At 47.3% G+C, this 26,906-nt stretch overlaps 1 protein-coding gene and 1 long non-coding RNA gene across 2 annotated transcripts in view; one reads left to right on the top strand and one right to left on the bottom strand.

The window, feature by feature from the left end:
• LOC116798515 (ubiquitin carboxyl-terminal hydrolase 42-like) overlaps positions 1-18,702 on the bottom strand; it is a 31,478-nt gene extending 12,776 nt beyond the window's left edge. Inside the window, exons 1-13 of the mRNA XM_032711011.1 lie at positions 18,589-18,702; positions 17,899-18,008; positions 17,114-17,314; positions 16,616-16,726; positions 16,438-16,540; positions 16,244-16,311; positions 16,013-16,083; positions 15,382-15,464; positions 14,984-15,095; positions 14,510-14,650; positions 14,199-14,299; positions 13,305-13,443; positions 12,887-13,159 (exon numbers count right to left, since the gene is read on the bottom strand). Coding sequence (XP_032566902.1) covers positions 12,887-13,159; positions 13,305-13,443; positions 14,199-14,299; positions 14,510-14,650; positions 14,984-15,095; positions 15,382-15,464; positions 16,013-16,083; positions 16,244-16,311; positions 16,438-16,540; positions 16,616-16,726; positions 17,114-17,314; positions 17,899-17,923 — 1,428 coding nt within the window. The 5' untranslated portion in view covers positions 17,924-18,008; positions 18,589-18,702. The remainder of the gene's footprint in view (positions 1-12,886; positions 13,160-13,304; positions 13,444-14,198; positions 14,300-14,509; positions 14,651-14,983; positions 15,096-15,381; positions 15,465-16,012; positions 16,084-16,243; positions 16,312-16,437; positions 16,541-16,615; positions 16,727-17,113; positions 17,315-17,898; positions 18,009-18,588) is intronic.
• Positions 18,703-18,802: 100 nt separating this feature from the next.
• LOC116798708 lies at positions 18,803-20,444 on the top strand. The gene is made up of 2 exons (XR_004360935.1): positions 18,803-19,056; positions 20,257-20,444. It is a non-coding gene; the product is annotated as an uncharacterized LOC116798708 (long non-coding RNA).
• Positions 20,445-26,906: the final 6,462 nt, after the last annotated feature.

Below are 26,906 nucleotides of genomic sequence, written 5' to 3' on the forward strand. Positions count from 1 at the left end.
CAGCTTAATAGCACCTGTGGCTATTGAGTTTTACTACTGTTACCTTTTCCTGGCATCAATGGATAGAGACAGTTTTGTTCCTGCTGCACTTGGCCTATGTTGTTTTGGGCTTGTTGGAAATCATAAAACTTTTCTAACTTTTTTAGTGTTCCTAATTAACTTTTTGATTAGTTGTTTTTAACACACATCATAGGTTGTTTTTAGCACACATCAACTTCAGCCAGCATGGAGTAAAAATTGTCATAAGCTCCTTTGTGAGACCACAGCTTGGGAAAAGTACTAAAACTGTAAGTTTTGTTGAAGTTAACCCTGTTATGCTTCAGTGGAGAAAGCCTGTCAGAGAAAGATGTCCTGTTGAAGGAGGACATCTGGAACGCAAGATTTATGGACTACAAGGACCTTCTGCAGAAACCAGCAGATAAAGAAGAAGACTAACAAAGGCTCAGCACTTGTGTCAGGAAATCCCTAGGGGAGGAAAAATATACAAAAAAAGATTAAAGATATGAAGTTATTGCAGTAGAAAGTGAGAAATTAATAACCAATACCACATAGAATACTAATTAATGAAAGGGAGTGAGTGATGTAATTTGGAAGCAATGAACATTAATTTCTTTGTTTGCCAAATCTGTATAAATAGGTGAAAAGTGATGTCTTGCTGTCAATATGGAGGCAGGATTTTTGTCAGCCACATGCACACCCAGGGCTGCAAATAAAATTACTTTCTTTCTAACACTAAAAAGCCAATTTGTTAGAGGGTCCTATTTATCCCGACAATTTCAGAGGTATTTAGCAACAGGCTGTCCTCTGGACACCTGGTGTAACCTCTGCTCAGCAGGCAGATAGCGTTTCTCATGCTCCAAGGATGCAGGTGGTTGTTATTTAACAACACGAACTGGCTGGTTTAGCCCCTGCCTGGAATGGGGCATCAAGTTTTACTCAGTTCTTCTCAGGGCAGGTGGTTTTACTCCTACCCAGCTCAGCACAGTTCATATGGCTCCTGCTCCACTCCGAGGTGTTTCTTCTTTTATACTTGGGGCATCCAGCTAGGGCATGACTTTGCTTGGATGGTTTTTTTCATCACGTCTTGCAGCAGCTGGTTTTATCCCTGTCATCCTTGGGGAGGCTCCTTTTATCCCTTACCCAGACAAAGTATCTGCATTTACTCCTGCATTACACCTCTCTGGTGACTTTTTAGGCTTCTACCCTAACCTGATGTCTAGGTCCTGTGTTACTGTCCTCCCAGCAGCACTTCAGGAGCTCTCTGATGAAGACAGTCAACAATGGCACTCGTGAACGGTGCCTCTGCTCCTGCCTCCTGCTCATATGGGGGCATTTTAGGACGTAAACAGCTGTGCTCTGTGACCAAGCTGGTCATATATGAGTCCCCTTTGCCCTCATTGTCAGTCCCTGAAGGTCCAGTGCACGAGGAAGACCCCTTCTCCCCCTCCCTATCAGCCTTCACATTTCCAGGTACCAGGCCGACTCCTTTGCTCCTCACAGGCCTTGCAGGTCACAGGCACCTGCCTGCCAGGCTGTGATGGCCTCACAGAAGCACAGGGCAGCACAGCAGCACACAGAGCCCCATCTTAATACCAAACAGACTCTTCTCCCCTGAAAGAGCCACTCATGTTCCGTTAACGTGTTTCAAGTCTAGATTAAGATTGTTATATTGACATGACAAAACAAGGATTAGGATGTGCCCTGGCCGGCAGAGTGATCAGGTCCAGGTGATCAGGCATCATAAGCTGAGCTGTGCTGTACAATTTGATGCTAAAGGGCTTACAAAATCTCGCTATGCTGGTGCTGCTTATAGAAATCTTGTGCTACTCAAATCATGGTATTCTGGGCTATAGTGATCATAATATGATGTTAAAAAAAATGAAACTTTAATTGTAACTATGATTCAGTGCCATCATCATTCTGCCAAGGATATCCTGATGAACCCGTCTGTCACCGCAGTGTCAGGTGATAGCCCTGACCAAAAGGGGACAGGGGGAGGTGCAGAACAACTGTCCATAAGTGTCCCTTGGCTCAGGGGATATGCAGGTGTAGTGGTTTGGACTTTGTTTTCCCCCAGAGGATGAGAAAAGTGGTAGACCCCAAGGGGTGGAAAACCCTGGAAGTTTTGAAATTCTGTCCAATGAGCGCTCCTGCGAAAATGTAAACATACCACAACCAAACGGAAGAGAAGAGTTGTAGTTTTAGGTTGGAAGAAGGTGGCCATGTTGTGAGCCACAAGGAAGGGGCTCTGAGCCCCACAGGGGGGCTTTGGCCCCCAGCCCCAGCTGGGGCCTGTGGGGACCTGGAACAGCATAATGCTGGACTAGGTGCTTGTAGTTATGCCGGGAGATGTTTTTCTCTATGGGCGCAGGGCAGCAGCCAGCACTGACCGGAGAAACGGTGGCAGAGAGCCAAGACAGATAAGAACTGAACCGAAGAAGCAACAAAGACATGCAGCACCAGAGAAGGGACTCCTGGAAGGAGACCTGAGGGAAAGAGAGTCAGCAGCTGAGTTCTACAGAGTTCTTGGGGGTAAGAACTGATACCAGATCCCCCAAAACTCCTTTGAGACCTCCTGGAAGGAGGAAGTTGATAGACTCTTACTTGAAAGAGCCTTGAAGTGCAACATGCACTGCAGAGAGGAGCTGAGAAGCTCGGATGTCCTGAGAGCTCAGCCAGGACGGAGTGGGGGAGGTTGGCCTTGAGGGCCCTCCCTTGCTGCAAGCTACAAAAAAGCTCGCAGCCTGAGACAGGGCACAGAGGCCCTGTAAGGAGCTTGAATCTCCTGAAGATACCAGACCGTCACGAAGACCCCCCTGTGCTTCGTGATATGACGTGGTGATACGACCTTGTCTGGGGTGACGAAGTCCACGGAAGACCACTCGTTTGGAGAGATGAGTGGCCGAGGGGGATACCCCCCCGTCATGTGTGCTGGCAGAGATCCAGCTATCAGCTGCTACAAGAAACAGAAGAGAGAGAGAGAGAGCCTGCTGCCTTAGAAGATGCTGCTGCTTAGTGACTGCTACTCTGAAGAAGCTGCTGCTCTGAGGGACTGGAAGGGATCTGTCCTTCTTTCCCTCCTGGACTTTTATTTGGAGGGGAGAAGAGATCTGATCCATTGTAAATACTTATGTCATGGTAGAGATAGTTGTAGCCGTGTGTATAATGTATTGTAGTATTTATTTGTATAGTCATTGTAATATATTCCCTTTCCCCATTCTGAGTCTGGTTCTGTTTTGTCTGGAAAAAACCCATCTCACATTGGGTTGAGATGTGGGAGGGGGGATGGAGCTAGGGAATTGGAATTTGGGCTATCTCAAACCATGACAGCAGGGCAGCAGGGATCCATGCTGGTCCCCTTTCCTCCTTTCCCCTTCCAGGTGACACTGGCCAAGGCCCCAGCACCTGCTGCCACGAGCTGTACACAGCTCCCCTGATGTTCAAGGTCTGACAAGCTTAATAAAACAGCTCCCACCAGAGATTTGGTCTGATCCCCCTGATCTGAGGGGAAACTGTGTCTATGGGGGAGGAAGGTATGCTTTCTGCACCTCATTTTTGTGCCTCATCAAAACCACTTGAAGATTTGGACAAAAATCAAAGGATAAGCGACTAAGAAGGCTCTTGATAGCCTTAAACAAAACAGATGTTGGATCCTGATTGCTCCCTTTGGGCTAGAATAGTCCCATTCCCTGTCAGAAAACTGCTGGGCCTGCCTGAAGCCAGACACAGTCCCATGGAGAGCTCAGCCCTGCACTTGGCCACTGGAGCTGTTCTACAGCTCACGCCGCCTGACAGGGTGGCAACAGAGCCCCTCTGCTCCCTGTAGCTCAAAGCTAGTGGGCTCTGGGCACAAAGGGGTGAGGCCAGGGATGGGCGGGGGAATCCAGAGCAAGGGGTTATGGGGATCGTGTCGCTACTCTGAAGGGGACCTTCCATGGGCAGTCAATGGTATTTATTTTGGAGCGGGCTGTGGGGGTGCGTGGGGAGAGCTCTCGACTCTGCAGTTCCTCACGTGTCTAACAGGAGTCTTGGGAGGCACTGGAGTTCCCCCAGCTGCTCCAGATCCAAAGCACTGAGATTTCCGTCTTTCCTTCCGTTCTTCCCTCCCCAAGGTCTCCTGTCGTGTTCTTCTGGCATTGGGTGTAACAGGAGCCACCCCAGGGCTCTGCATGGGGCAGGCTGGGTTGTGGCAGTCTAAAAATGTGTAACTAATAAGGAAATTGTAGATTTTGCATATAAGTTGTTGTATTGTATTGTATTGTATGTATGTTCTGTCCTTTCACTGGTTGATATTCAACGCACTACCATATATGGTTATGTTCAGCCCCATCTCCTATGTTTGGTTGTAATTTGCATGCTCCGCCTAAACCCCATCTTCTGTTCCAGTGCCTTCCTTACCCATGTTATTTAAGACTGGAGCCATTTTGTGCAGTGCTTTTTGTGCCCTTTTGTTCCTCCCTTTAAGCAGTTCAGTTGTCCCACTACTTTTATAATAAAATCGCCTTACCAGCTGCACCCAGAAAAGTTGTGGAGGTCTTTATTTAAGCGCTGACCTCCACACTGGGTGGTACCTACTACTCAGGTGATTGGACAGAGCCGTTCCTTGGTGTGAGTTTGGCATTCCCCACCCAAACTGTTACAGGAGTGCCAAGCTATTTTGAGGAATGGGGAGTTGTTATAAAGACTTGACTGGAGTCCTGCTTAGAGGGGCTGGGAGAGGTCCAGCAGCATGGAGTGAACCCGGCCAGTGCAGAGGGGCCCCAAGCAGGAGATGAAATCTGTTGCAGAGAGGTGCCACTTGCCACAACAGCAAACGGGGAAATCTTCCTCTCCCTTCAGGTCAGAGGTAGAAGTGGATGTGATCAGTGGTGTTCAATCTTCCTGCAATGTGGAGGTGGAGATCCAAACAACCTATAAACAGACTGGCTCGAGCAAGGAAAGGCTGGGATGCTGCAACAATTATTGTGGCATGGTACTAAGGCAGGCCTGGTAAATCCAGATCAGATGCTCTGGCACCTCTGTTAGGAGGCAAAGTCATCCCAAGGGCTGGAGGCTTCTACCCGGATGATGTCAGGAGAGGCTGCACTCGCTGGTGTCTCTGAAGGTGTGAATCTCTCTGTGATTCTCCTGGTTCTTGTGCCATTTCCCAAAGAACATGGGCAGGAGGAGGGCTTTGCTGTCACTTATGGGAGAAACCTGCCTCTGACTTTAGAGTGTTTTGAGAAAGTCCAGGTCAGACCTGCTTCATTTTCTAATGAGGGAAGTTGTCTTCCTCCATAGGCTGAAAAACCCAGGAGCAAGTCACCACCATGTGTGTACACTCACATACTTTCCTTTTGCTGTGCATAGGGGCTTTGGTCCCGTGGAAATGCATGGGGCAGAGGACAGGGGACCTTGGGATCAGGTGGCAATCTTGACAACTGGAATGTTTCAGGATTCTTATCTGCAAGCTGCAGTTGAGTGCATCGTATCATTACTGAACCAGAGATGCTCACCTGCCGCTCCCATCAAGTGGACTTGCTTTTGGGGGTCTTATATTCCTCTCTTATTGTCTTTCACGAATCCAGGGAAGAATCTGTGCAATTTTCTGGTTCTTCCCCTCACCTAATCCCCTAGCTGCTTTTTTGAAGGCCTCTTGCCTTCAGTATCAGAACCTGATACTGAAGCAGTGCTTTCAGGGTTACCCAGGGACTCTGAGAAACTGGAGGGGGAGAGATCACAGATTCAGTGCTGCTTGTGGCCAGGGACTAACGGAATGGCAAGCAGCTGGCTCACTGGAGAGAGATATCCCATTTCTAGCTAAATGAAGCTAAATCTCTTATCCACAAACTTCTGATTCAAGTCCAGGCAGTTCTCTCTAGACTGGCCAATGAGGCTGATGATGCCTGAGACCAAATCTTCCTTCCTGGGGCATTTCAAAAGAACCAGCCATACTGAAATCAGGAGCTTTTCTACATGTGCTTGATGAGCTCAGCTGCCTCAACATCTTTAATTTTTCTTTTTTCAGACCCCATTGATGATGTGCATGGTGACCTCCTGGGATTCCATGGCAAAATGAACTTTCTTTGCACCTGCGAGTGTAGCATCTTCACCTTGCACTCCCTTCCTGGAGCAGTAGGTGCTGGCACAGCAGTCATTCATCTCCAAGGAGTCCCCAGGGTTGTGAGGGGGGATGAAGCTAGGCGGACAGCAGATCGCAGTCAGAGGCCATGGAACAGGTTGGACATGAGCTTGGGGAGACAAAGTGAAGTTCAGCCCATATTAAAAGCCTCTATGGCCCATGAGGAGACAGCAAATCTCCCTCTGGAGAGCCTAGGTCAGGAATATACCCGCATCCATCATCCTAATGTCTCTCCATCTTGTTTGCAGACAAACCTCCTGTTAAAACTGCCAGAGCTTCCAAGCTGACTGCAGGCAGCAGTTGTAGAGCCCACGGCACCAGCTCATAGGTCAGCAAGGAGTGCCTTTCAGATGCTGCCTCTCTCCCTTGTAGATCTCTTTGTGCTGCCCGAGTCTTTCTGATCTGCCTCATCCTTGACTTCTCCACCCTGCTCCCTGCCATTGCTTGAGAAGGAGTTATCTGCAATGCCTTTGGGCACTGGGAGCCCAAAGACTGAAGCTTTCCAGCAAGAGCCCCAGGCCTGTACAGCAGCTGTAAATTTCCCTTGTAAGAGCACTATCATCTTTCATCCCAGTGTTTATTTAGCCTCATTGTCTATGTTGTACAATGTGGCTGCTTCAGAGAGCCCCTGTGGTCCTTCCACCTCTCTCTGCCTGGCCTGGCTGTCCTCAGGGCATCTTGCCAAACTCTCGTGTGGTGCTGCTGACCCCTGGGCTCGTGTCATATATCTTTTCTAGGAGATGATTTTTTTCAGCAAACGCCCTGTGGAGGATAGCAAAGCTGCAGAGATGAGCCCAAATGTCAGGAGAGAGCCTGGCTGTCCCAAGAGCTGGTGCTGATGGGGGCCAAAACTGCCCCTGGTCTCACCCCATTCCAGTCAGCAGTGGGATATCAGGATTGAACTGTGAAGTTTGTTAACTCCTCTGCAGCATCCCTGTGGGGTGGGGAAGACAGGGCAGGGGAGCAGCTGGATGGTGAGAGAAGGGCTTCCAGGTGTTCTGGATGAGATGTAGCAAAGCCATGGGGGCCATGTGCTGCTGCGGCCCAACCTTCCTGGGTGCACTTCAGGCAGCGAGGTCCTCAGGACGTAGGTTTAATTAGAGTGACCTTCACTTAGATGGATGGCCTTACAGGGCTAAGTGAGCACCATCTACCTGGTTTTGGGAATTAGAGTTGTCCTTCTCCTAGGATGGTTGCCAGAAGGCTAGTGAGCCCATCCTGCCCATGGACATATTATATCTGACCCTACGGTTTTGACCTGATTGGCATGGGAGACCCTACCGATGGCATGTACCATTGCCAACATAGCTCACAACCTCATAGGGATACACAGGCTTCCTCCCCACTGAGACCTCACGGCCTGTCAGACCCCCTCCCCCACCCCCAAATTGGACTGGCAAACCTCTGTGCACGCCGAAGATCCTCCTCTTTACTCCCCTCCTCCGGGATGGTTCGCCAGATTCCCCCCTCGCACCCCCCCTTGCCCATCCCCACCCCCCCCCGCTCCCCTTCCAACCTCCAGCCCCCCCCTCACCCCCTACCCCCCCCAACCCTCCCCCAACCCCCCACCCCTACCCCAAGTCCCCCAAATTGGACTGGCAAACCTCTGTGCGTTCCGAAGTTCCTCCTCTCTACTCCTCTCCTCCGGGACAGCTGCTGGGGGCCTGCCTGGCATGGCCGGTACACCTTAAACACAACAGTGAGTACATAAACACCTTGTATCTCAGCCGTGTATCACCTGTTCTGTAGCCATGACCTCCAGCATCAGCCTCCAAAGGGAGAAGCAGCGTTGAGGCATTTGCAGCACTCACCCTGCTCCAAACATAACCTGAACTGAATAACCATGCTGAGAAGTCCTTCCTTAGGGCACTGAAACTCCTGCCAGCTTCTCACACTCTTTGATACAGTCAGCAATTTCTCTTGCCATGCTCAGGAGTTTCCCAGGTTTGTTCTGTTATCTAAGGCTTACCCTAGGCCCTAATCAGCAGTTTGAGTACCTTAATGCATCTTCCCCCAACCTCCCCCGCCAAGTTATGGGCATGTGGCATTGTTTTTTCCTATCCTCCTCCTAGCTTTGGTGTGCTAGTCTTCTCCATCCAGATACCTCTGAAATTGTCAGGATAAATAGGACCCTCTTACAAACTGGCTTTTTTTTTTTTTTATTATAATACATTATACACACAATCTCAACTATCTCTACCATGATGTAAGTATTTACAATGGGTCAAATCTCTTCTCCCCTCCTAATAAAAGTCCAGGAGGGAAGAAGGACAGATCCCTTCTTCAAAGCAGCAATGTCTCTAAGGCAGCAGGTTCTCTTCTTCTACGCAGCAGCTGGTAGCTGGATCTTTGACAGCACTCACGAGGGAGGCCTCCAAGCCCCTCTCGGCCCCTTGACGCAGGCAAAGGGGTCTTCCGTGGGCTACGTTCACCCCAGACAAAGGTCCTTCCACCACGGTCATATCAACGGAGCACAGGAGTCTCTGTGACGGTCTGGTATCTTCAGGGGACTCAAGCCCCTTGCAGAGCTTCTGGCTCTGATTCCAAGTTGCTAGCTTCTCTATAGCTGCAGCGAGGGAGGGCCCAAGGTCCACCTCCCACACATTTCGTCCTGGCTGAGCTCTCAGGACGACTGAGCTTCTTAGCTCTTCTCTGCAGTGCATGTCGCACTTCACCCCTCCCTTCTAGGACGTGAGGGGTCTCCAAGGAGTTTGGGGGGTCTGGTTCAGTTCTTACCCCCAAAACTCTGTCTCTCAGCTGCTGGCTCTCGTTCTCGTCCTCTCTCTCTCCTTCCAGGAGTTCTTTCTGTGTTGCTACCTGCCTGTTGTTGCTACTGGTCTTATCTCTCTTGGCTCTCTGCCACCGTTTCTTCGGTCAGCGCAATTCTGCCGCTGCCGCTCACAGTGAAGAAACATCTCCAGGTTCAGCTACGGACACTTAGTCCAGCTTAACACTGTTCCAAGTCTCTGCAGCCCCCAACTGGGGCTGGGGGGCCCCAGAGGCCCCAAGGGGCTCCAAGCCCCCTTCCTCGTGGTCTTACAACATGGCTACCTCTTCTTCTACAACCCAAACTACAACTACCCTTCTCTTCCGTTTGCTTGTGATATGTTTATATTTTGCAGAAGCACTCACTGGCTAAAACTTCAAGGCTTACCACCCCCTGGGGGTTACCACTTAATAACTGCAGGGGAAAAACCTGGTTCAAACCACTACAGATTCATAGGTCTTATCAATGGCCCAGAATATTAGAGATATTTCTTATAGATAAATATTGAATGTCATTGCCTTGCTTTGTCAGGTCTAAATATTTCCAGTGCAGTGAGTATCATCAGATTTTTATAAATAAATAGACATAAATATCTGGGGTGTAAAATAAGTTACTGCAGTACAGTAGGTAGGCAGCCTGCTTGTTCCTTTCTGCTAGTGGATAACCAAATCAACATCAGAGCAAATAAGAACCAGGAAACCTTTTTCTTCCAAGTACTAGGCATTAGTATAAAATGGGAAATCTAATTCTTGTCCCATGTAGTGAGAAAGTTAGGTTTGATTCTTCAGTAGAAATTTCCTTATAATAAACTTACTAACAATGAAGTAAGGACAGGCAGCAGATTTTAAAGATCTTTGAAAATCATATCTTGACTAATACCTGAATTGCATTCTTGGGACATGAGTGGAAAAGAGACAAGGAAAGGAAAATGGATCTGCCTGAGGCCACAGTCCCATGGAGAGCTCAGCCCTGCACTCTGCCACTAGAGCTGTTCCACAGCTCATGGGCACCCCCAGAGTGGCAGCAGAGCCTCTCTGCTCTCCACAGCAGGGCCTGCCCTGGACGGAAAGGTGTGAGGCCAGGGATGGGGGAGCCCAGGATGAGGGACTATGGGGATCCTATTTCTACAGTGAATGGGGCCTTCCATGAGGGCAGCGGGCACCATAGCGGTGCCTGAGCTGAGAGCAGCACTGGGCTGCATCCGGACCTTCAGCCTGCCCAGGGAGTCCTGGAGCCCCATGATGGAATGTTGCCAGTAGAAGGCACAGCCCATTCTTGGGGAGCTTTGTCAGTGAACAATTATATTGAAGCAATAATATTAAAGCTAGTAAAACAGTTATTAAGAGATTAGATCTTATTAGAGATCGATGTTACTCACTCCTACCAACAACCGTGGGCAAATCTATTTTGCTCAGCCTTGAGGAGTGACCTTGAGGGGTTTCCCCACTCAAAGGAAGGATCTTCAAACGCCTTAGGGAGGTATGCTAGAAGTCCTTGGTATGCAAAAGTGGGACTGGACTTTTATTGTATAAGGTGATTGACTATCAGTCATATACATCTTTAGATTATGTGTTTTCAGGCTTACTCAGTAATTTTACTTAACTTTCCTAATTAATTTTTTTAAGTACTCTTATTTTCCACCCTGTGATACCCCACTATAGCCAGCATTTAGTAAGGTTTTATCATAAGCTTCTATAGTGGGAATGCAGCTTGGGAATATTACTGAAACTTTGAGTTTTGTTAAAACAACTATAATCAACCTTGATATGCTTCAATGATCTCAGACCTGGGGAAGAGAGATATTGCTGACATGGGACACGAGGAATGCAGAATTTATGTACCAAAAGGACATTTTGCAGAACCCCGCGACAAAGAAGGAACTAACAAAGACAATTTGGCAATTGTACTGAAACCCTGTCTATCTGGGAGAAATAATGAAAGCACCTAAAACATGGACTAATAGCATGAGAAGCAAGAAATCAATAGCTAAGATAGAATACTAATTAATGAACTGAATTATGCAATTTATAGCCCATGAACATTAATTTCTTTCTTTGATAAAATGTGTAAATCGTGAAAAGTTTTGAACTTGCACGCGCATCTTTAGAGGAGTGATCCCCCATGAAATAAAGTATTACCTGGTTCCTAGTACTAAAAATAGTATTTGAGAGTTTGATTTATCCTGCCTGACATTTTGGGCTCCAGTAGTGGGTCTGATAGTTTGGCCAAGCTGGTCTCAGCATTCTTCAACACTTAAAACAGCAGACCCTCCTTGTTCACTCCTATCAGTGACCAGCAGACCATCCTTGCTCAAGCCATCACTGACAAGTCATACACAAGACACAGCTGGAGCTGCTATATCCCTGCTTAGGCAGAGCATCCAGCTCCAGCTGGCACAGCTCCCTGAGCAACACTTGGCTGGCGCTCCGTCACTTTACACTAGAGAAGCCCTGTTCCCAGATTTTAATGGGAGGGACTTCTAACAGCTCCTTCTTGGAGTGTGTGTGGGGATTCCTCCCTTGAGTGGGGACAGCCATCAAGGTTACTCCTTGAGCCTGAGAGAAAGCGATTTGCCCATGGCCCTTCGCAGGGGTAACATCAATCTCTACTTAATATTTGTTTTGTTAGCTTTAATATAATTGCTTCAACACTGTTTCCAAGTACTGCACTATGTTTGTAGCTATAATTATCTACAACGCGGAATAAATAATTCTGATTAAAGTATTTTAGTATTTATTATTTTATTATTTTAATAATATTTATTATAATATTACTATCTGTTGATGAACATATATAACATGTAATAATGTATGATAAAATATTATTTCTACCTATATTTCTATATTATATTTCTATATATATTTCTATATTTCTATATATATTTCTATACATATTTCTATATATATATTCTATATTTCTATATATATTTCTATATTTCTAAGAATATTTCTATATTATCATAACTATCATCTACTTAGATAAATCATTCACTCATGTCTGAGAAGGCGTGTCGAAAACAAGGATGCCTTCACTAATAAACGCAGTGCTAGTCTTCCGTTCTGCTTGAGCCAGGGCCATAATCCAACGCCATCATTCCCAGAGCGCCCTGAATGCTTGTCTGGCGTGAATCTCTGGGGCATGGAAACCCTCCTCTTCTTCTCTGAAGGGCGGTAGTCTGTGTACTGCACAATCTCTACTTAATATTTGTTTTGTTAGCTTTAATATAATTACTTCAACACTGCTTCCAAATACTGCACTATGTTTGTAGCTATAACTATCTACAACGCGGAATAAATAATTCTGATTAAAGTATTTTAGTATTTATTATTTTATTATTTTAATAATATTTATTATAATATTACTATCTACTGATGAATATATATAACATGTAATAATGTATTATAAAATATTATTTCTATATATATTTCTATATTATATTTCTATATGTATTTCTATATTTCTATATATATTTCTATATATATATTCTATATTTCTATATATATTTCTCTATTTCTAATAATATTTCTATATTATCATAACTATCATCTACTTAGATAAATCATTCACTCATGTCTGAGAAGGCGTGTCGAAAACAAGGATGCCTTCGCTAATAAACGCAGTGCTAGTCTTCTGTTCTGCTTGAGCCAGGGCCATAATCCAACGCCATCATTCCCAGAGTGCCCTGAATGCTTGTCTGATGTGAATCTCTGGGGCTTGGAAACCCTCCTCTTCTTCTCTGAAGGGCGGTAGTCTGTGTACTGCACAAACTGGCTGTGGCAATCATAGCCCCGCCATGCTGATCTTCTCTGCTCTCTCTGCCTCTGTCGGGTTTGCTCCTGAGCAGCCCTGAGCATGAGAACCTGCTTGGAACTGGCTTTGGAGGGCCCTGGAACTGCAGTATTCACTAAGACTTGGTCACAACGTGGAGGACTTGTTCTCTCCCTCTTTCTCTTCCTCAGTGAGCGGTCATAGTCTGTGTACTGCACAAACCAGCTGCGAAGGTTGTAAGTTCCCCGCACAGATCTGCTTGGCTCCCTCTGCCTCAGCAAGGTTTGCTCCTGAGCAGCCCTGGGAGCAGGAGCCCACTGGCAGATCCTCTTGGAAGGCCTTGCAACTGTGCTATCCCTAGGACCACGGTCACAACTTGGAGGACCAGTTCTTCTCTCTGAAGAGTCATCATAGTCTGTGATGTCCACAGACCAGCTGCGGAGATCCCTGCCCCACAGAGGGGATCTGCTCCGGGACCGCTCCCTGCCAGTGTACTTCATGCCCTGCAAAGAGAGCTGTGGAGAGTTCCTGCCCTTTTCTCCTGAAAGGATCAGAGCAGTGGGGAACCCCTACAAGTTCTGGGACAGGACAGTTTGGGGCCTCCAAAAGGCTCTTTTGGAGGCCCCTGACCCACGACCCCAAAGTTACCTTAGTCCTACCAGTCAGACCCTGTGGTCCAACAGAACCCGCCTGCTTGCTGCTGGCCACACACTGACTGAGGAAGGAAGGGGCATGTGATGGTGCCAGTGAGGAAGAAGCCCTTTCTCCAGTTCTCAGATCAGAGCATCTGGAGAAAAAAAAAGAGTGATCCCAGTTTAGAGCTGTTGTTGCAACCTCCTCTGGGGTTCAGTCATTTTCTCAGAGAGGTTTCTATGACAGAGAGAAGGCAACCAAGGACACTAATGGGAAACTCAGCTAGGGTCTTCCCACCAAGTTTGCCTCTGTCCCAACAAAAACCTCATCTCTATACCTCCCACAGCCTCCATTTCATAAATTCACAGATTTGTTTGGGTTGCAAGGGACCTTTAACTTTATCTTGTTCCACCCCGCTGTTGTGGGCAGGAACACCCTCCACTATCCAAGGTTTCTCCAAGCCCTGTCCAACCTGGCCTTGAACACTTCCAGGGATGGGGCACCCACAGATGCTGTGGCAACCTGTGCCAGTGTCTCAGCACCCTTACAGCAAAGAATTCCTTCCCAATATCTAATGTAAACCTGCCCTCTGTTAGCTGAAAACTGATAGCCTTCATCCTGTCACTACGTTCCCTGACAAATGGTGCCTCCCCATCTTTCCTGGAGGTCCTCTTTAAGTCCTCTTATCCGCAAGAGTCAACATCAGAGACCAGGCAAGTAGCAGATTACATCCGGGCCACAGCCTGAAGCCCAGTAAAGGACAGACACGGAGTAGTTCAGATTTGACAGCACTGAATGATGCAGGTAGTAATTTCATTTGATGAGAAAAACACTCAGGAAGGTGAGAAGCACAACTGCAAATGAGGAAAAGGAAATGTATTCTGAACATATTTGAATCCTGGTTATTACCTGGCATAGAACAGCAGGTAGGCTTGCTGCCTGAGAACTGTGTCAATGGAACGCAGCTCCACAGATTCATCGTCCATCCGGTACCACAATCCATTGCTGGCCTGTAAAAAAAAAGGCAAGGCTCTCTCCATGGGTTTCTCTCCAAAAACACAGGTAGAAAACTGCCAAATCAAGAGCATGTCAAAACAAATCCAGTCCAGCCGCTAAGGAGGCCTTCTGCCCCAAAACTTTGGCTGTCAGTAACACTGACAGGAAAGTTCATCTTCCCCAGCACACATTTTTCCCCATTGGGAAGGAAGTTGCTCTTTTACCTTTGTGTAGCAGAAATAGTGTCCTCCATGACAGCTGACACCACTGTGCACCAGGACAGCATATAAGGAGTAGAGGAGTGGTTCTCCATCTGCCTGAGACATGTATGGGCGAAGATCCAAGTACTCCGGATACTCTACAACCTATGGAGAGACCAAGAGGGCTCAGAAATGATCCTGGTCTGTGACATGAAATAGCCTACCAAGTGCAAGGGCCAGTCCAGGTGTATCAATACATCTCTGGGGCTCATGAGCACTTGGTTTTCCATAAAGCAACATATAATGGTTTGGGTGGCAGGAAACCATTCTCAGTCAAAGCAGCCCTATCAGAGCACAGTGCTTGCCTGTCTTCCCACAGGAACTTTCCACTCCCCAGAAGGGACCACAAAAAACCCAGTACAAGCAGCTTGTGACAAGCATACTGCTTTAGGAAATCCACTTCTTGAAGAGAAAGCTGCGCACCAATAGTGTACACACCTTGCTGATCTTCCCACCAGTGAAGCAGTCAAACCTCTTCAGACACACTGTGAGAACCTTGGGTGCACAGTGGACAGTGAACCTCTTAGTGGCGGCAACATTCTTCTCACACCTTGAAACCAAGCACAGAGCACAGCGCTGAAATGCACCCTATCTTCCACCAAGGCTTTCTTGTCTCGTGCATCCTTATGCTATTTTAAGGCAATTCAGTGCCATATTTAAAACAAACAAACAAACAAACAAACAAACAAAACCAACCCCCCTAAAAAACCAGACAAACAAAACTGTGTCTCATTAGTGTGCAGTAAACTTCCATGAGAAGATGACTTCAGCTCAATGACTTGTAGCCCCCTCACACAAGAGTCTCGTGTTAATATGTTGTTAGTAAATCATCTTACTTGCTACATTTAAAGCAGTTTTCACCATCCAGGCGCTCAGGTGTTACAAAGTCCTCCAGAGCTGCAGTGAGGGATGAGGCTGCCTGGAGAATTGAGAAATCAGTGCACTGAGCTACCGGAAATGCCCTCGCCCAAACATTTTCCAGGAGCTGATAAGAAAACCTCTGTAGCTGATGCTGAGGAGACCCACCATGAGTCTGCAAGCTGTATCCAGAAGGAGCCAGAAAGAGAGTGTGGTGCTGAACATTTCCCCTGTCCCAGAGGTTCTCAGGGGCAATCAAGAGCTCCCTCTCTGTACCACCTCCCATTGAGCTACTGATGTTATGTAGGGTCATCAGTAGTGAAAACAATCCAACCCATCAGCCTGGAAGCCAGACAGGTGTTGAAGGAGGGCAAAGGGAAGAAGGAGGAGGATATGTCAAGGGTGCAGAGAGCATAATGGGTGCTTGTCCAGCTTAAAGCCAGCACCTACAGAGAGACCAGTGTCATGGCCTCTGCAGGAGGACAACATCCGTTCCCCTTCCCATCCACGACCAAGACCTCTTGTGTTCACAGTATATGCTTTCAGGACAAATGTGTTGACTCTGAAAAGCCTTGCGATGTCTTGAGGCACAACTGCAAAACCTCTTACTTTGATATCCAAAGGGACATCCAGGAAGGCCTCATAGGAATCAGAAATGGCTTTGCAGCTGAAGCAGATGACTGGAAGGAAAAATCAAAATGCCGAGCAATGGTGAGTTGAATGATGGTACCGCTTTGTGCTCATTGTACCTGTCCTGCTAGTCCCAGGACCAGCTGTTGGGCACAGGCAGACAGAAGGGCACAGGCAATGCCAAGGAGAGCAATAGTTGTAGAAACATACCTCTGGATCTCAGAAAGCCTCCAAATATTTGATGGACAATGGTAGTAGATTGAGATGATATGTCCAAGCTGGAAACAAGTAGTAAGACAGAGTATTACTTCCTCCAAGCCCCGGCTGTAGGTTTTCCTTGATGAGACCACATCAAGGAGTCCAAAGGGCTCAGAACTTTGTAAAGGTAACTTGCTTGTGCTTACTCGTTGCTTGCACTCAGACAAGCTCTCTGCATGGCATTGACAGTACAGCATAAGAAGTCATGGGCATCTTCCTCCCTGCCAAGCTGAAAATGTTCTCCTATGACTAAGAAACAGGAAGTTAGTAGTTGTCTCATACAGGAAGGGAAGAAAACCTGTCAAAGAACCTGAAATTACATACATCTGAAACCCCTGAGAACAGCCAAAGGCAGGATGGCACTGACTGAGGAATGCAGGACCTTGTTAACATGCGCTTCCATGATGCACATCATGCAGAAGCCTTGTTGGCGACCTGAGGAGGGAGGGAGAGAAGGTCGTCTGGTTAGCAAAATATCCATAGCGGTGGAATACTCCTCTTCTTCCACTCCCACTCCAGTGCAATATGCCACTCCTCCCAGTGTTTCAACAAGCACGGGACATTTTAGTGCATAGAAAATGTTCTTCAGAGGAATGCTAGGAATGAGGTTTTAACTTGCAGGAATAGAGACCCAGAGCTAGAAAGATGTGCCTTCATGAAGAATAAGACAGCTGGATAGGACAGGTGGCTCCTGAGTGTACAAAGAACACAAGTTCTGGGGCTGACAAAGGGCTGCTTTTCTCCTAAATCAAATTTCAGGTTCTGGGAATCCTTGGGATTTGATTAACGGATTTACAAGGAGATGTCCCTAAAAGTACTCACAGGCCTGGCTGTGCTCCCGGGAGAGCAGATAGTTGGCCAGCGGCGGGGTGTATGTCAGGCATTGCAGGACAGCATTAAGGAAGCATGTGTTGCCCACATTGCGGAGTCCGGCTCCAGCACTCTGTCTTTGCTGCCAGACCATGCAAATCTTCTCTGGGGGAAAGAGGATCCTTTGTGGCGGAGTCATTCCCTCGGCAATGACTGCAGGGAAATTCCATTTGAAAAGAGATGAAATGAGGCACAAAGGCATATTTAAACAGTGAGGTCTCTACAGGAGCACTCAGGACCATCTGCTTTAACTTCCAACCCAACAACATCAGGGGAAGCTTAAACAGTGCCATTTAAATTTACCGGTTTGGAAAAATCCATTCCTCTGTTTACGTTGCTGAGAGTCCCACAAACCCACAATCTGATTTCTGGGCCTCAGGCTACCTTCCTTTCTCAGTAGAGTTGTAGACTGGATTATCAGTGAAGCCATCCCTTTTCCTGATTGTAACTTGTTGAAAACAAGTAAATACTGAGCACAGAAGGTAACCCAAAGGATGGCAGACCTCTCTACGAGCAATGGCAGCTTTCAAAGTCTTGTACCTAGTGTCAGAGGAGTGACAAAAAGGTGTTTTCCTGGGTCTAATTGTAAACACGGGGGTCAGTTTGACTGCTCTCAGGAAACATCCCAGAGATCACTCTAGGTTGTGAACACATCATTCTGGGATTTGACCACCAGCCATGTCAGTTGTCTGCGGCAGTTCACAAAGTCCAAACCTGCTGGTGAAGCTATTACTCACAGGAGTCGTTCCCTGCTGTGGCCATTGCCTCTCTCAGGAAGAGAGTGCAATGCTTTAGATGACCAAGGATGTCTTTCTCTCCAGAAAGAGAACAGCACCAATCCCGTCACCTAATTGCAAAGAAATTAACTGTAACTCACCGAAAGTATAAAAACTCTAAATAAACGCAGAACGGCATCCACCACCAAGTCTTTCAGTGGTGCTTATAACTGCTGCTGAGCTGCAGCTCATGCCCTTATGATCAGTCACAGGGCACCAATTCACAGCAGGTTCAAAGGCCCTTTTCAAATGCTCCAATGTATGTTACCTTCTCTGAAGAGGCCCTGCTGCTCTCCTGTCACTGCTGCAGCAACAGAGCCCTCTGGCTTTCCCACCTCCCAGGAGTGACCATCTTTCAGCCACTACTTTAACTGCTGCCTTTGCTGCTCTCCTTTTTCTGTCTCCCTCCCTCCCACAGCAGTCAAGGTGGGCTGAGCCCATCCCCTCAGACTACAGTCACCTCCCTGCTTACCTATCCTAGGCTATGGAAAAAACCCAAGAATCAGCAAACTGGAATTCTAGCCTAGGTCATACCTGGCCAGCCTATAAAAGTTGTAACACCTCAGCCTACAGCTAGGAAGGTATAAACCAGCCTATACTTTTATCCCATATACCCTGCTCTATGATTTGTGCCAAAAGCCAAAGCATTACCTTTGAAAGAGGATGAAAGTTGAGGAGAAATGATCAGTAAACAATAAACCATCCAAAAAAGGCAGGCACACAAGTAGCAAAGGAAGGAGCTGAGTTATCCTGAAGGCCAACTCTGTCCAACTGATTTTCGTTGACGCGTTCCTCAGGATACCAAGCGTTGGGCAGGCGAGGTCATAATCACCGGATGGGTGCCACATCTCTGCCCCTTTGTGACATGGGGTCACATGGAACCACATGGAACCACATGGTTCTTGGGCACAGGAACCGACATGGCACCTCCGCCAGGTGGAAGCCACTGGACCTCCCCCCATGCTGGTGGCAAAGGGCTAGTCATCCTCTGACAGAGCTCCCACACCTTCCCTGAGCCACACGACCTGATGAGTAAAAGCCTGCTCAGGGCTGTAACTGAGCCAGGTCACAGCTTTTCTGGCACACAAGACGCTGAGGGTTTCACTTCCACTTCTATCAGTGAGACTCATAGCAAAGGACCTGGACTCTTATAGGTTCATTTCCAATTAATTTCATCTACCCCCAGGGTACAGCCATGGGCTGGCCCTGAACTGGGACTGCCAAAGGAACCCTTCAGAGGCTGCGCTGGGAGGACCTTGGCTGGCTGCTGGCCCCCACCCAGCTGCTGTCTTGTCCTCAAGCTCTGAAAACGTTCCTGGATGGCTTTTTAGCAGCTTCGCATTTACTCCTGCCTCTAGGGTTGGTTAGGTTTTGATCAGCTGCAACTTTAGCCAGACTCCCACTCTGGATGGTGATAAGGGAAAATGTTAAGTTGCTATTGAGAAAATGTTACGCTGCTATTGATAAGGGAAAATTTTAAGCTGCACAGTTTAAGAAGTGAAATTTTAAGGTTCGTGTGCTGTTGCTAAGATAGCAGCCATGTGCTGGTGGGCAGCCAATGGGGAGTTGCCCAGAGGCAGCCAATGGGAAAGCTGTGTGATGGTGCGAAGGGGCAGCCAGTGGGAAAGTGTGCAGTGCAGCAAAGTGTAACCAATAGACAACCAATGGGACACCGAGTGGACGGGCAGCCCACGAGGAGCTGTGGCCAGGGGAAGATGCTGAGGGTCTGAGTGAGGTGAGAAGTTCAGAGAGAGGAAGACTTTGAGCCTTCATCCCTTACGACCACCCGAGACAACCACCAGAGAGAAGTGCGCAGGCTCCAGGAGGCGTGTCCCGAGATTTACATAGAACACTGCCCACTCTCGGGTAGTTCATGAAGATGTAAAAATGAACCTGTATGACCTAATTGTATAAAACGGAAGCTATGATGGGCGAGGGCACGCGCGTGTTAGGCGGGGCTATCCCCCGCATGTCCGGCGCCAAAATAAACAAATACCAGCTTAATAGCACATGTGGCTATTGAGTTTTACTACTGTTACCTTTTCCTGGCATCAATGGATAGAGACAGTTTTGTTCCTGCTGCACTTGGCCTATGTTGTTTTGGGCTTGTTGGAAATCATAAAACTTTTCTAACTTTTTTAGTGTTCCTAATTAACTTTTTGATTAGTTGTTTTTAACACACATCATAGGTTGTTTTTAGCACACATCAACTTCAGCCAGCATGGAGTAAAAATTGTCATAAGCTCCTTTGTGAGACCACAGCTTGGGAAAAGTACTAAAACTGTAAGTTTTGTTGAAGTTAACCCTGTTATGCTTCAGTGGAGAAAGCCTGTCAGAGAAAGATGTCCTGTTGAAGGAGGACATCTGGAACGCAAGATTTATGGACTACAAGGACCTTCTGCAGAAACCAGCAGATAAAGAAGAAGACTAACAAAGGCTCAGCATTTGTGTCAGGAAATCCCTAGGGGAGGAAAAATATACAAAAAAAGATTAAAGATATGAAGTTATTGCAGTAGAAAGTGAGAAATTAATAAGCAATACCACATAGAATACTAATTAATGAAAGGGAGTGAGTGATGTAATTTGGAAGCAATGAACATTAATTTCTTTGTTTGCCAAATCTGTATAAATAGGTGAAAAGTGATGTCTTGCTGTCAATATGGAGGCAGGATTTTTGTCAGCCACATGCACACCCAGGGCTGCAAATAAAAGTAATTACTTTCTTTCTAACACTAAAAAGCCAATTTGTTAGAGGGTCCTATTTATCCCGACAATTTCAGAGGTATCTGGATGGAGAAGACTAGCACACCAAAGCTAGGAGGAGGATAGGAAAAAACAATGCCACATGCCCATAACTTGGCGGGGGAGGTTGGGGGAAGATGCATTAAGGTACTCAAACTGCTGATTAGGGCCTAGGGTAAGCCTTAGATAACAGAACAAACCTGGGAAACTCCTGAGCATGGCAAGAGAAATTGCTGACTGTATCAAAGAGTGTGAGAAGCTGGCAGGAGTTTCAGTGCCCTAAGGAAGGACTTCTCAGCATGGTTATTCAGTTCAGGTTATGTTTGGAGCAGGGTGAGTGCTGCAAATGCCTCAACGCTGCTTCTCCCTTTGGAGGCTGATGCTGGAGGTCATGGCTACAGAACAGGTGATACACGGCTGAGATACAAGGTGTTTATGTACTCACTGTTGTGTTTAAGGTGTACCGGCCATGCCAGGCAGGCCCCCAGCAGCTGTCCCGGAGGAGAGGAGTTGAGAGGAGGAACTTCGGAACGCACAGAGGTTTGCCAGTCCAATTTGGGGGACTGGGGGTAGGGGTGGGGGGTTGGGGGAGGGTTGGGGGGGGTAGGGGGTGAGGGGGGGGCTGGAGGTTGGAAGGGGAGCGGGGGGGGGTGGGGATGGGCAAGGGGGGGTGCGAGGGGGGAATCTGGCGAACCATCCCAGAGGAGGGGAGTAAAGAGGAGGATCTTCGGCGTGCACAGAGGTTTGCCAGTCCAATTTGGGGGTGGGGGAGGGGGTCTGACAGGCCGTGAGGTCTCAGTGGGGAGGAAGCCTGTGTATCCCTATGAGGTTGTGAGCTATGCTGGCAATGGTACATGCCGTCAGTAGGGTCTCCCATGCCAATCAGGTCAAAACCGTAGGGTCAGATATAATATGTCCATGGGCAGGATGGGCTCACTAGCCTTCTGGCAACCATCCTAGGAGAAGGACAACTCTAATTCCCAAAACCAGGCAGATGGTGCTCACTTAGCCCTGTAAGGCCATCCATCTAAGTGAAGGTCACTCTAATTAAACCAACATCCTGAGGACCTCGCTGCCACCGAACAAGCTCGCTCAACCCTGGCAGATGAACCTTCGGATTAAAGGGTGGGTTCAGTTCCGCGCATACTGCATCTCACCTTCAAAGGTGTACCCAAATTGACTCTCGCATGCTGGAACATCAGAACCATGCTTGATTCTGCAGATAGCGGATGTCCTGAGCGCTGTTCTGCCCCAATTGCCCATGAACTGGTTCGTCTTAACATCGACATTGCTGCTCTCAGTGAAGTTCACCTTCACGAGGAAGGTAGCCTCAGAGAACATGGTGCTGGTTACACACTCTTTTGGTCTGGTAAGCCCAGAACCGAAAAGCGTATCTCAGGAGTCGGCTTCATGATCAAAAACTCTATCATTCCAAAACTCGAAAATCTGCTGACAGGTCACTCTGATGGCGTTATCTCCCTATGCCTTCCACTACACAACAAGCAACACGTTGTCCTCTTTAGTATATATGTCCCAACTCTCCAAGCTGACCCTGCTGAAAAAGATAAATTTTACACCGACCTGCACCGCCTTACCCAAAAGGTGCCTGCAGATGATAAGATCATTATCCTTGGTGATTTCAACACCAGAGTAGGAAAGAATTTTGAAGCCTGGAAAGGAATATTAGGCAAGCATGGTGTTGGAAGCTGCAATGATAATGGTCAACTTCTACTAGAATTCTGTGCGGAGCAACAGCTCACCATTACTAACACTATCTTTCAGGAGAAAAATACTCTGAAGACAACCTGGATGCATCCCAGATTGGGTGCATTGGCACCTCAATGATTATGTCTTGGTGCAACGGAGAGATGTCCGTGATGTCCACCATACCCGTGTGATGCCCAGTGCAGAATGCCAAACAGACCATCGACTTGTGTGCTGTAAACTTAACCTCAGTCTTAAATTCAAACCTAAAAGGGGCAGCATCCCAAGGAGGAGACTCCAAGTCAACGATCTACAATCAGCCACAGTGAGAAACAAATTCCAGGCTAATCTTCAAACTAGGTTTGATAACCATTCCACAGATTCTACAGATAGCTCTCCTGTTACACTCTGGCACCATATTAAAAACCGCATCCAGCAGTCCTCTGAAGAATCCTTAAGGTTCTCCCTCAAGAAGAACAAAGACTGGTTTGATGAAAACATTCAAGAGATCCAGGAATTGTTGAGGATGAAGAGAACCACCCACCAAGCACACCTTACTCTGCCATCCTGTCACATAAGAAAAACAGCTTTTCGCATCACATGCAGCAAACTCCAACAGAAACTCCGTGACATCCAGAACAAGTGGTGGATCAGTCTAGCCGAAAAAACACAATTATGCGCGGACACAGGCGATCACAGAGGGTTCTGTGAAGCCCTGAAAACAGCATACGGGTCTACATACCAAGCTCAAAGTCCTCTACTCAGCGCTGATGGTCAAACACTTCTAACAGATAAAACCTCCATTCTGAATCAATGGTCTGAACACTTTCAGACCCTTTTCAGTACCAACCGTGTAGTCCAAGACACAGTCATTCAGTCCGTCACACAACAACCAGTGAAGTATGAATTGGATACTCAATTTAGGAGAGACCCTCAAGGCCATATAGCAGGTGAAAATCGGCAAGGCAGCTGGGGTTGATGGAATTCCACCTGAAGTCTGGAAACACGGGAGCCACGCACTCCATGCTAAATTTCACGAGTTCTTACTATGCTGTTGGGAACTAGGCGAACTACCATCAGACCTTCGAGATGCAGTCATCATCACCCTATATAAGAAGAAAGGTACTAAATCAGACTGCTCAAATTACCATGGTATTACTCTCTCTGCTCTCCATTGCTGGCAAAATCCTGGCAAGAATACTCTTAAACAGACTAATACCCACTATAGCAGAAGGAATTCTACCTGAAAGCCAATGTGGTTTCAGAGCCAGCAGGAGTACCACAGACATGGTGTTTGTTCTCAGACAACTGCAATTGGAATACTAGGCAAGTATGGTGTTGGAAACTGCAACGCTAATGGTCGACTTCTGCTAGAATTCTTTGCGGAGTGACAGCTCACCATCACTAATAGTATCTTTCAGCAAGAAAGATAGTCTGAAGACAACCTGGATGCACCCCAGATCTAAGCATTGGCACCTCATCGATTATGTCTTGGTGCGACGGAGAGATGTCCGTGATGTCCACCATACCTGCGTGAGGCCCAGCACAGAATGCCAGACCATTGACTTGTGCACTGAAAACTCAACTTCAGTCTCAAATTCAAACCTAAAAGGGGCAGTATCCCAAGGAGAAGACTCCAAGTTAACAATCTCCAATCAGCCACAGTGGGAGACAAATTCCAGGCAAACCTTCAAACTAGGCTCGAAAACCATTCCATAGATTCTACAGATTCCTCTCCTGAAACAATTTGGCACCATATTAAAAACATCATCCTGCAATCCTCTGAAGAATCCTTAGGGTTCTCCCTCAAGAAGAACAAGGACTGGTTTGATGAAAGCAATCAAGAGATCCAGGAATTGTTGAGGAAGAAGAGAACCACCCACCAAGCACACCTTGCACTGCCATCCTGTCACGCAAGAAAAACAGCCTTTCGTCTTGCATGCAGCAAGCTCCAACAGAAACTCCGTGACATCCAGAACAAGTGGTGGATTGATCTAGCTGAAAAAACTCAATTATGCGCAGATACGGGTGATCACAAAGGTTTCTATGAGGCCCTGAAAACAGCATATGGGCCTGCATACCAGGTCCAAAGCCCTCTACTCAGTGCTGATGGTCAAATGCTTCTAACAGATAAAACCTCCATTCTGAATCAATGATCTGAACACTTTCAGACTCTTTTCAGTACCAACCATGTAGTCCAAGACTCAGCAATTCAGTCCATCACACAGCAAGTGGTGAAGTACGAATTGGATACTGCCCCCAGTTTAGGAGAAACCCTCAAGGCCATACAGCAGGTGAAAATCAGCAAGGCAGCTGGGGTTGATGAATTCCACCTGAAGTCTGGAAACATGGGGGCCTTGCACTCCATGCCAAATTTCACGAATTTGTGGTATACTGTTGGGAACTAGGTGAACTAGATTGCTCAAATTACCGTGGTATTTCTCTGCTCTCCATTGCTGGCAAGATCCTGGCAAGAATACTCTTGAACAGACTAATACCCACTGTAGCAGAAGGAATTCTACCTGAAAGCCAATGCGGTTTCAGAGCCAACAGGAGTACCACAGACATGGTGTTTGTTCTGAGACAACTGCAAGAGAAGTGTAGGGAACAGAACAAAGGTCTCTATGTAACCTTTGTCGACCACACCAAGGCTTTCGATACTGTGAGCAGAAAAGGCCTATGGCAGATTTTGGAACATGTAGGTTGTCCCCCCAAGTTCCTTAAAATGATTATCTCACTCCATGAGGATCAGCATGGTCAAGTCAGATATGGCAATGCACTTTCTGAGCCCTTTCTAATAAAGAATGGTGTGAAACAAGGCTGCGTTCTCACTCCAACCCTATTCACAGTCTTTTTCAGCAGGATGCTCCAAAGGACCCCGGCAGACCTCGAGGATCAGGACGGTATCTACATTCGATACCGTACTGATGGAAGCCTTTTCAACCTAAGGCGACTGAAGGCCCACACCAAGACCTTAAATCATCTTGTCTGGGAGCTGCTTTATGCTGATGATGCCGCCCTTGTCGCCCACACAGAAGCAGCTCTGCAGCATTTAAAATCCTGCTTTGCAGACGCTGCTGAGTTTTTTGGGCTGGAACTCAGCTTAAAGAAGACAGAAGTTCTCTATCAACTGGCACCTCAGGAAGTCTTCCATCATCCCCATATCACCATTGCCCCATCAGTTCTCAAACCAGTTCAGCAGTTTAATTACCTAGGTAGCCTCATCTCCTAGGATGGTAAGATTGATGGAGAGATAGACAACAGGTTAGCAAAGGCATATAGTGCTTTTGGAAAACTCCATAAAAGAGTTTGGCAAAATAAACACTTGAAGAAAAGTACAAAGATCAGTGTTTACAAAGCCATAGTGCTGTCTACTCTTTTATATGGTTTCGAATCATGGGTCATCTACCGCCACCACCTGCGTCTCCTAGAACGCTTCCATAAACGCTGCCTCTGTACAATCCTAAACATCCACTGGCCAGATCATGTGACCAATACCTCTGTTCTAGAACAAGCAGCAGTCACAAGTATTGAGGCCACGTTGCTGAGAACACAGCTGCGTTGGGCAGGACACGTCTCAAGGATGAAAGATCACCGCCTCCCTAAGATCTTGCTTTATGGTGAACTTGCCACCGGCTGCCACAAGAGAGGAGCCCCGAAGAGAAGATACAAGGACTCCCTGAAACAACATCTCAGCCTCGGTCATATCAATCAACATAACTGGTCTACTCTGGCCTCAAATCGGGAGGCCTGGAGACACACCATCTATAACGCTGCTGTTTCCTTTGAGAACGCACACAGAATCACTCTCGAGGAGAAAAGACAAGGGAGAAAGAATCATGTCTTGCAGAATATACCACCTAGGGAGTCTTTCTGCTGTACCTTTTGCAATCGGATATGTCTACCTCGTATTGGCCTCATAAGCCACCAGCGTACTTGTAACAAATGTGGATAGAGCCTTCTTAAATCTTCGTTCGCGAAGCCCAGCCACGATGATGTGTTTAAGACGGGTGTTCCATAATTTAGTGTTCTCACTGAAACCATGCAAATCGTGTGCCACTCGCTCACTTCCCACTCCTCCTTCCCTTCCCACTCCCCCTCTATCCTGAGGCAGGTTGGACGGGAGAATTGGAGGCACAAAAGGCAAAGATCGCAGGCTGAGATAAGAACAATTTACTGGAAACGGCAATGAAATAAGAAAACAGTACAGCAACAGAACAGTAACAGAAACAATACTAATAACAGAGTGTACAAGGGAGGCAAATGACTCACACGTGATTGCTCACCAGTTGGTGCCCAACTTTGCCACCACGCACACAACCTGGAAGGGACCCCTTCCCCCATCCTTGAAAAAATGAGGAATAACCTCTATGTCCTGGCTGTGCCCCCTCCTGGATACTGCAAAAATTAACACTGTCCTGACCAGAAGCAGGACAATCACCTTCAGGATCTGCAGTACAGCTTTCTGGAGGCACTGCACCGGAGGCACCGGAGGCATTGGATCCCTCCATGTCAGGGAGGGG

This window comes from Chiroxiphia lanceolata, chromosome 26, assembly GCF_009829145.1.
Source record: "Chiroxiphia lanceolata isolate bChiLan1 chromosome 26, bChiLan1.pri, whole genome shotgun sequence".
Lineage (NCBI taxonomy): Eukaryota > Metazoa > Chordata > Aves > Passeriformes > Pipridae > Chiroxiphia > Chiroxiphia lanceolata.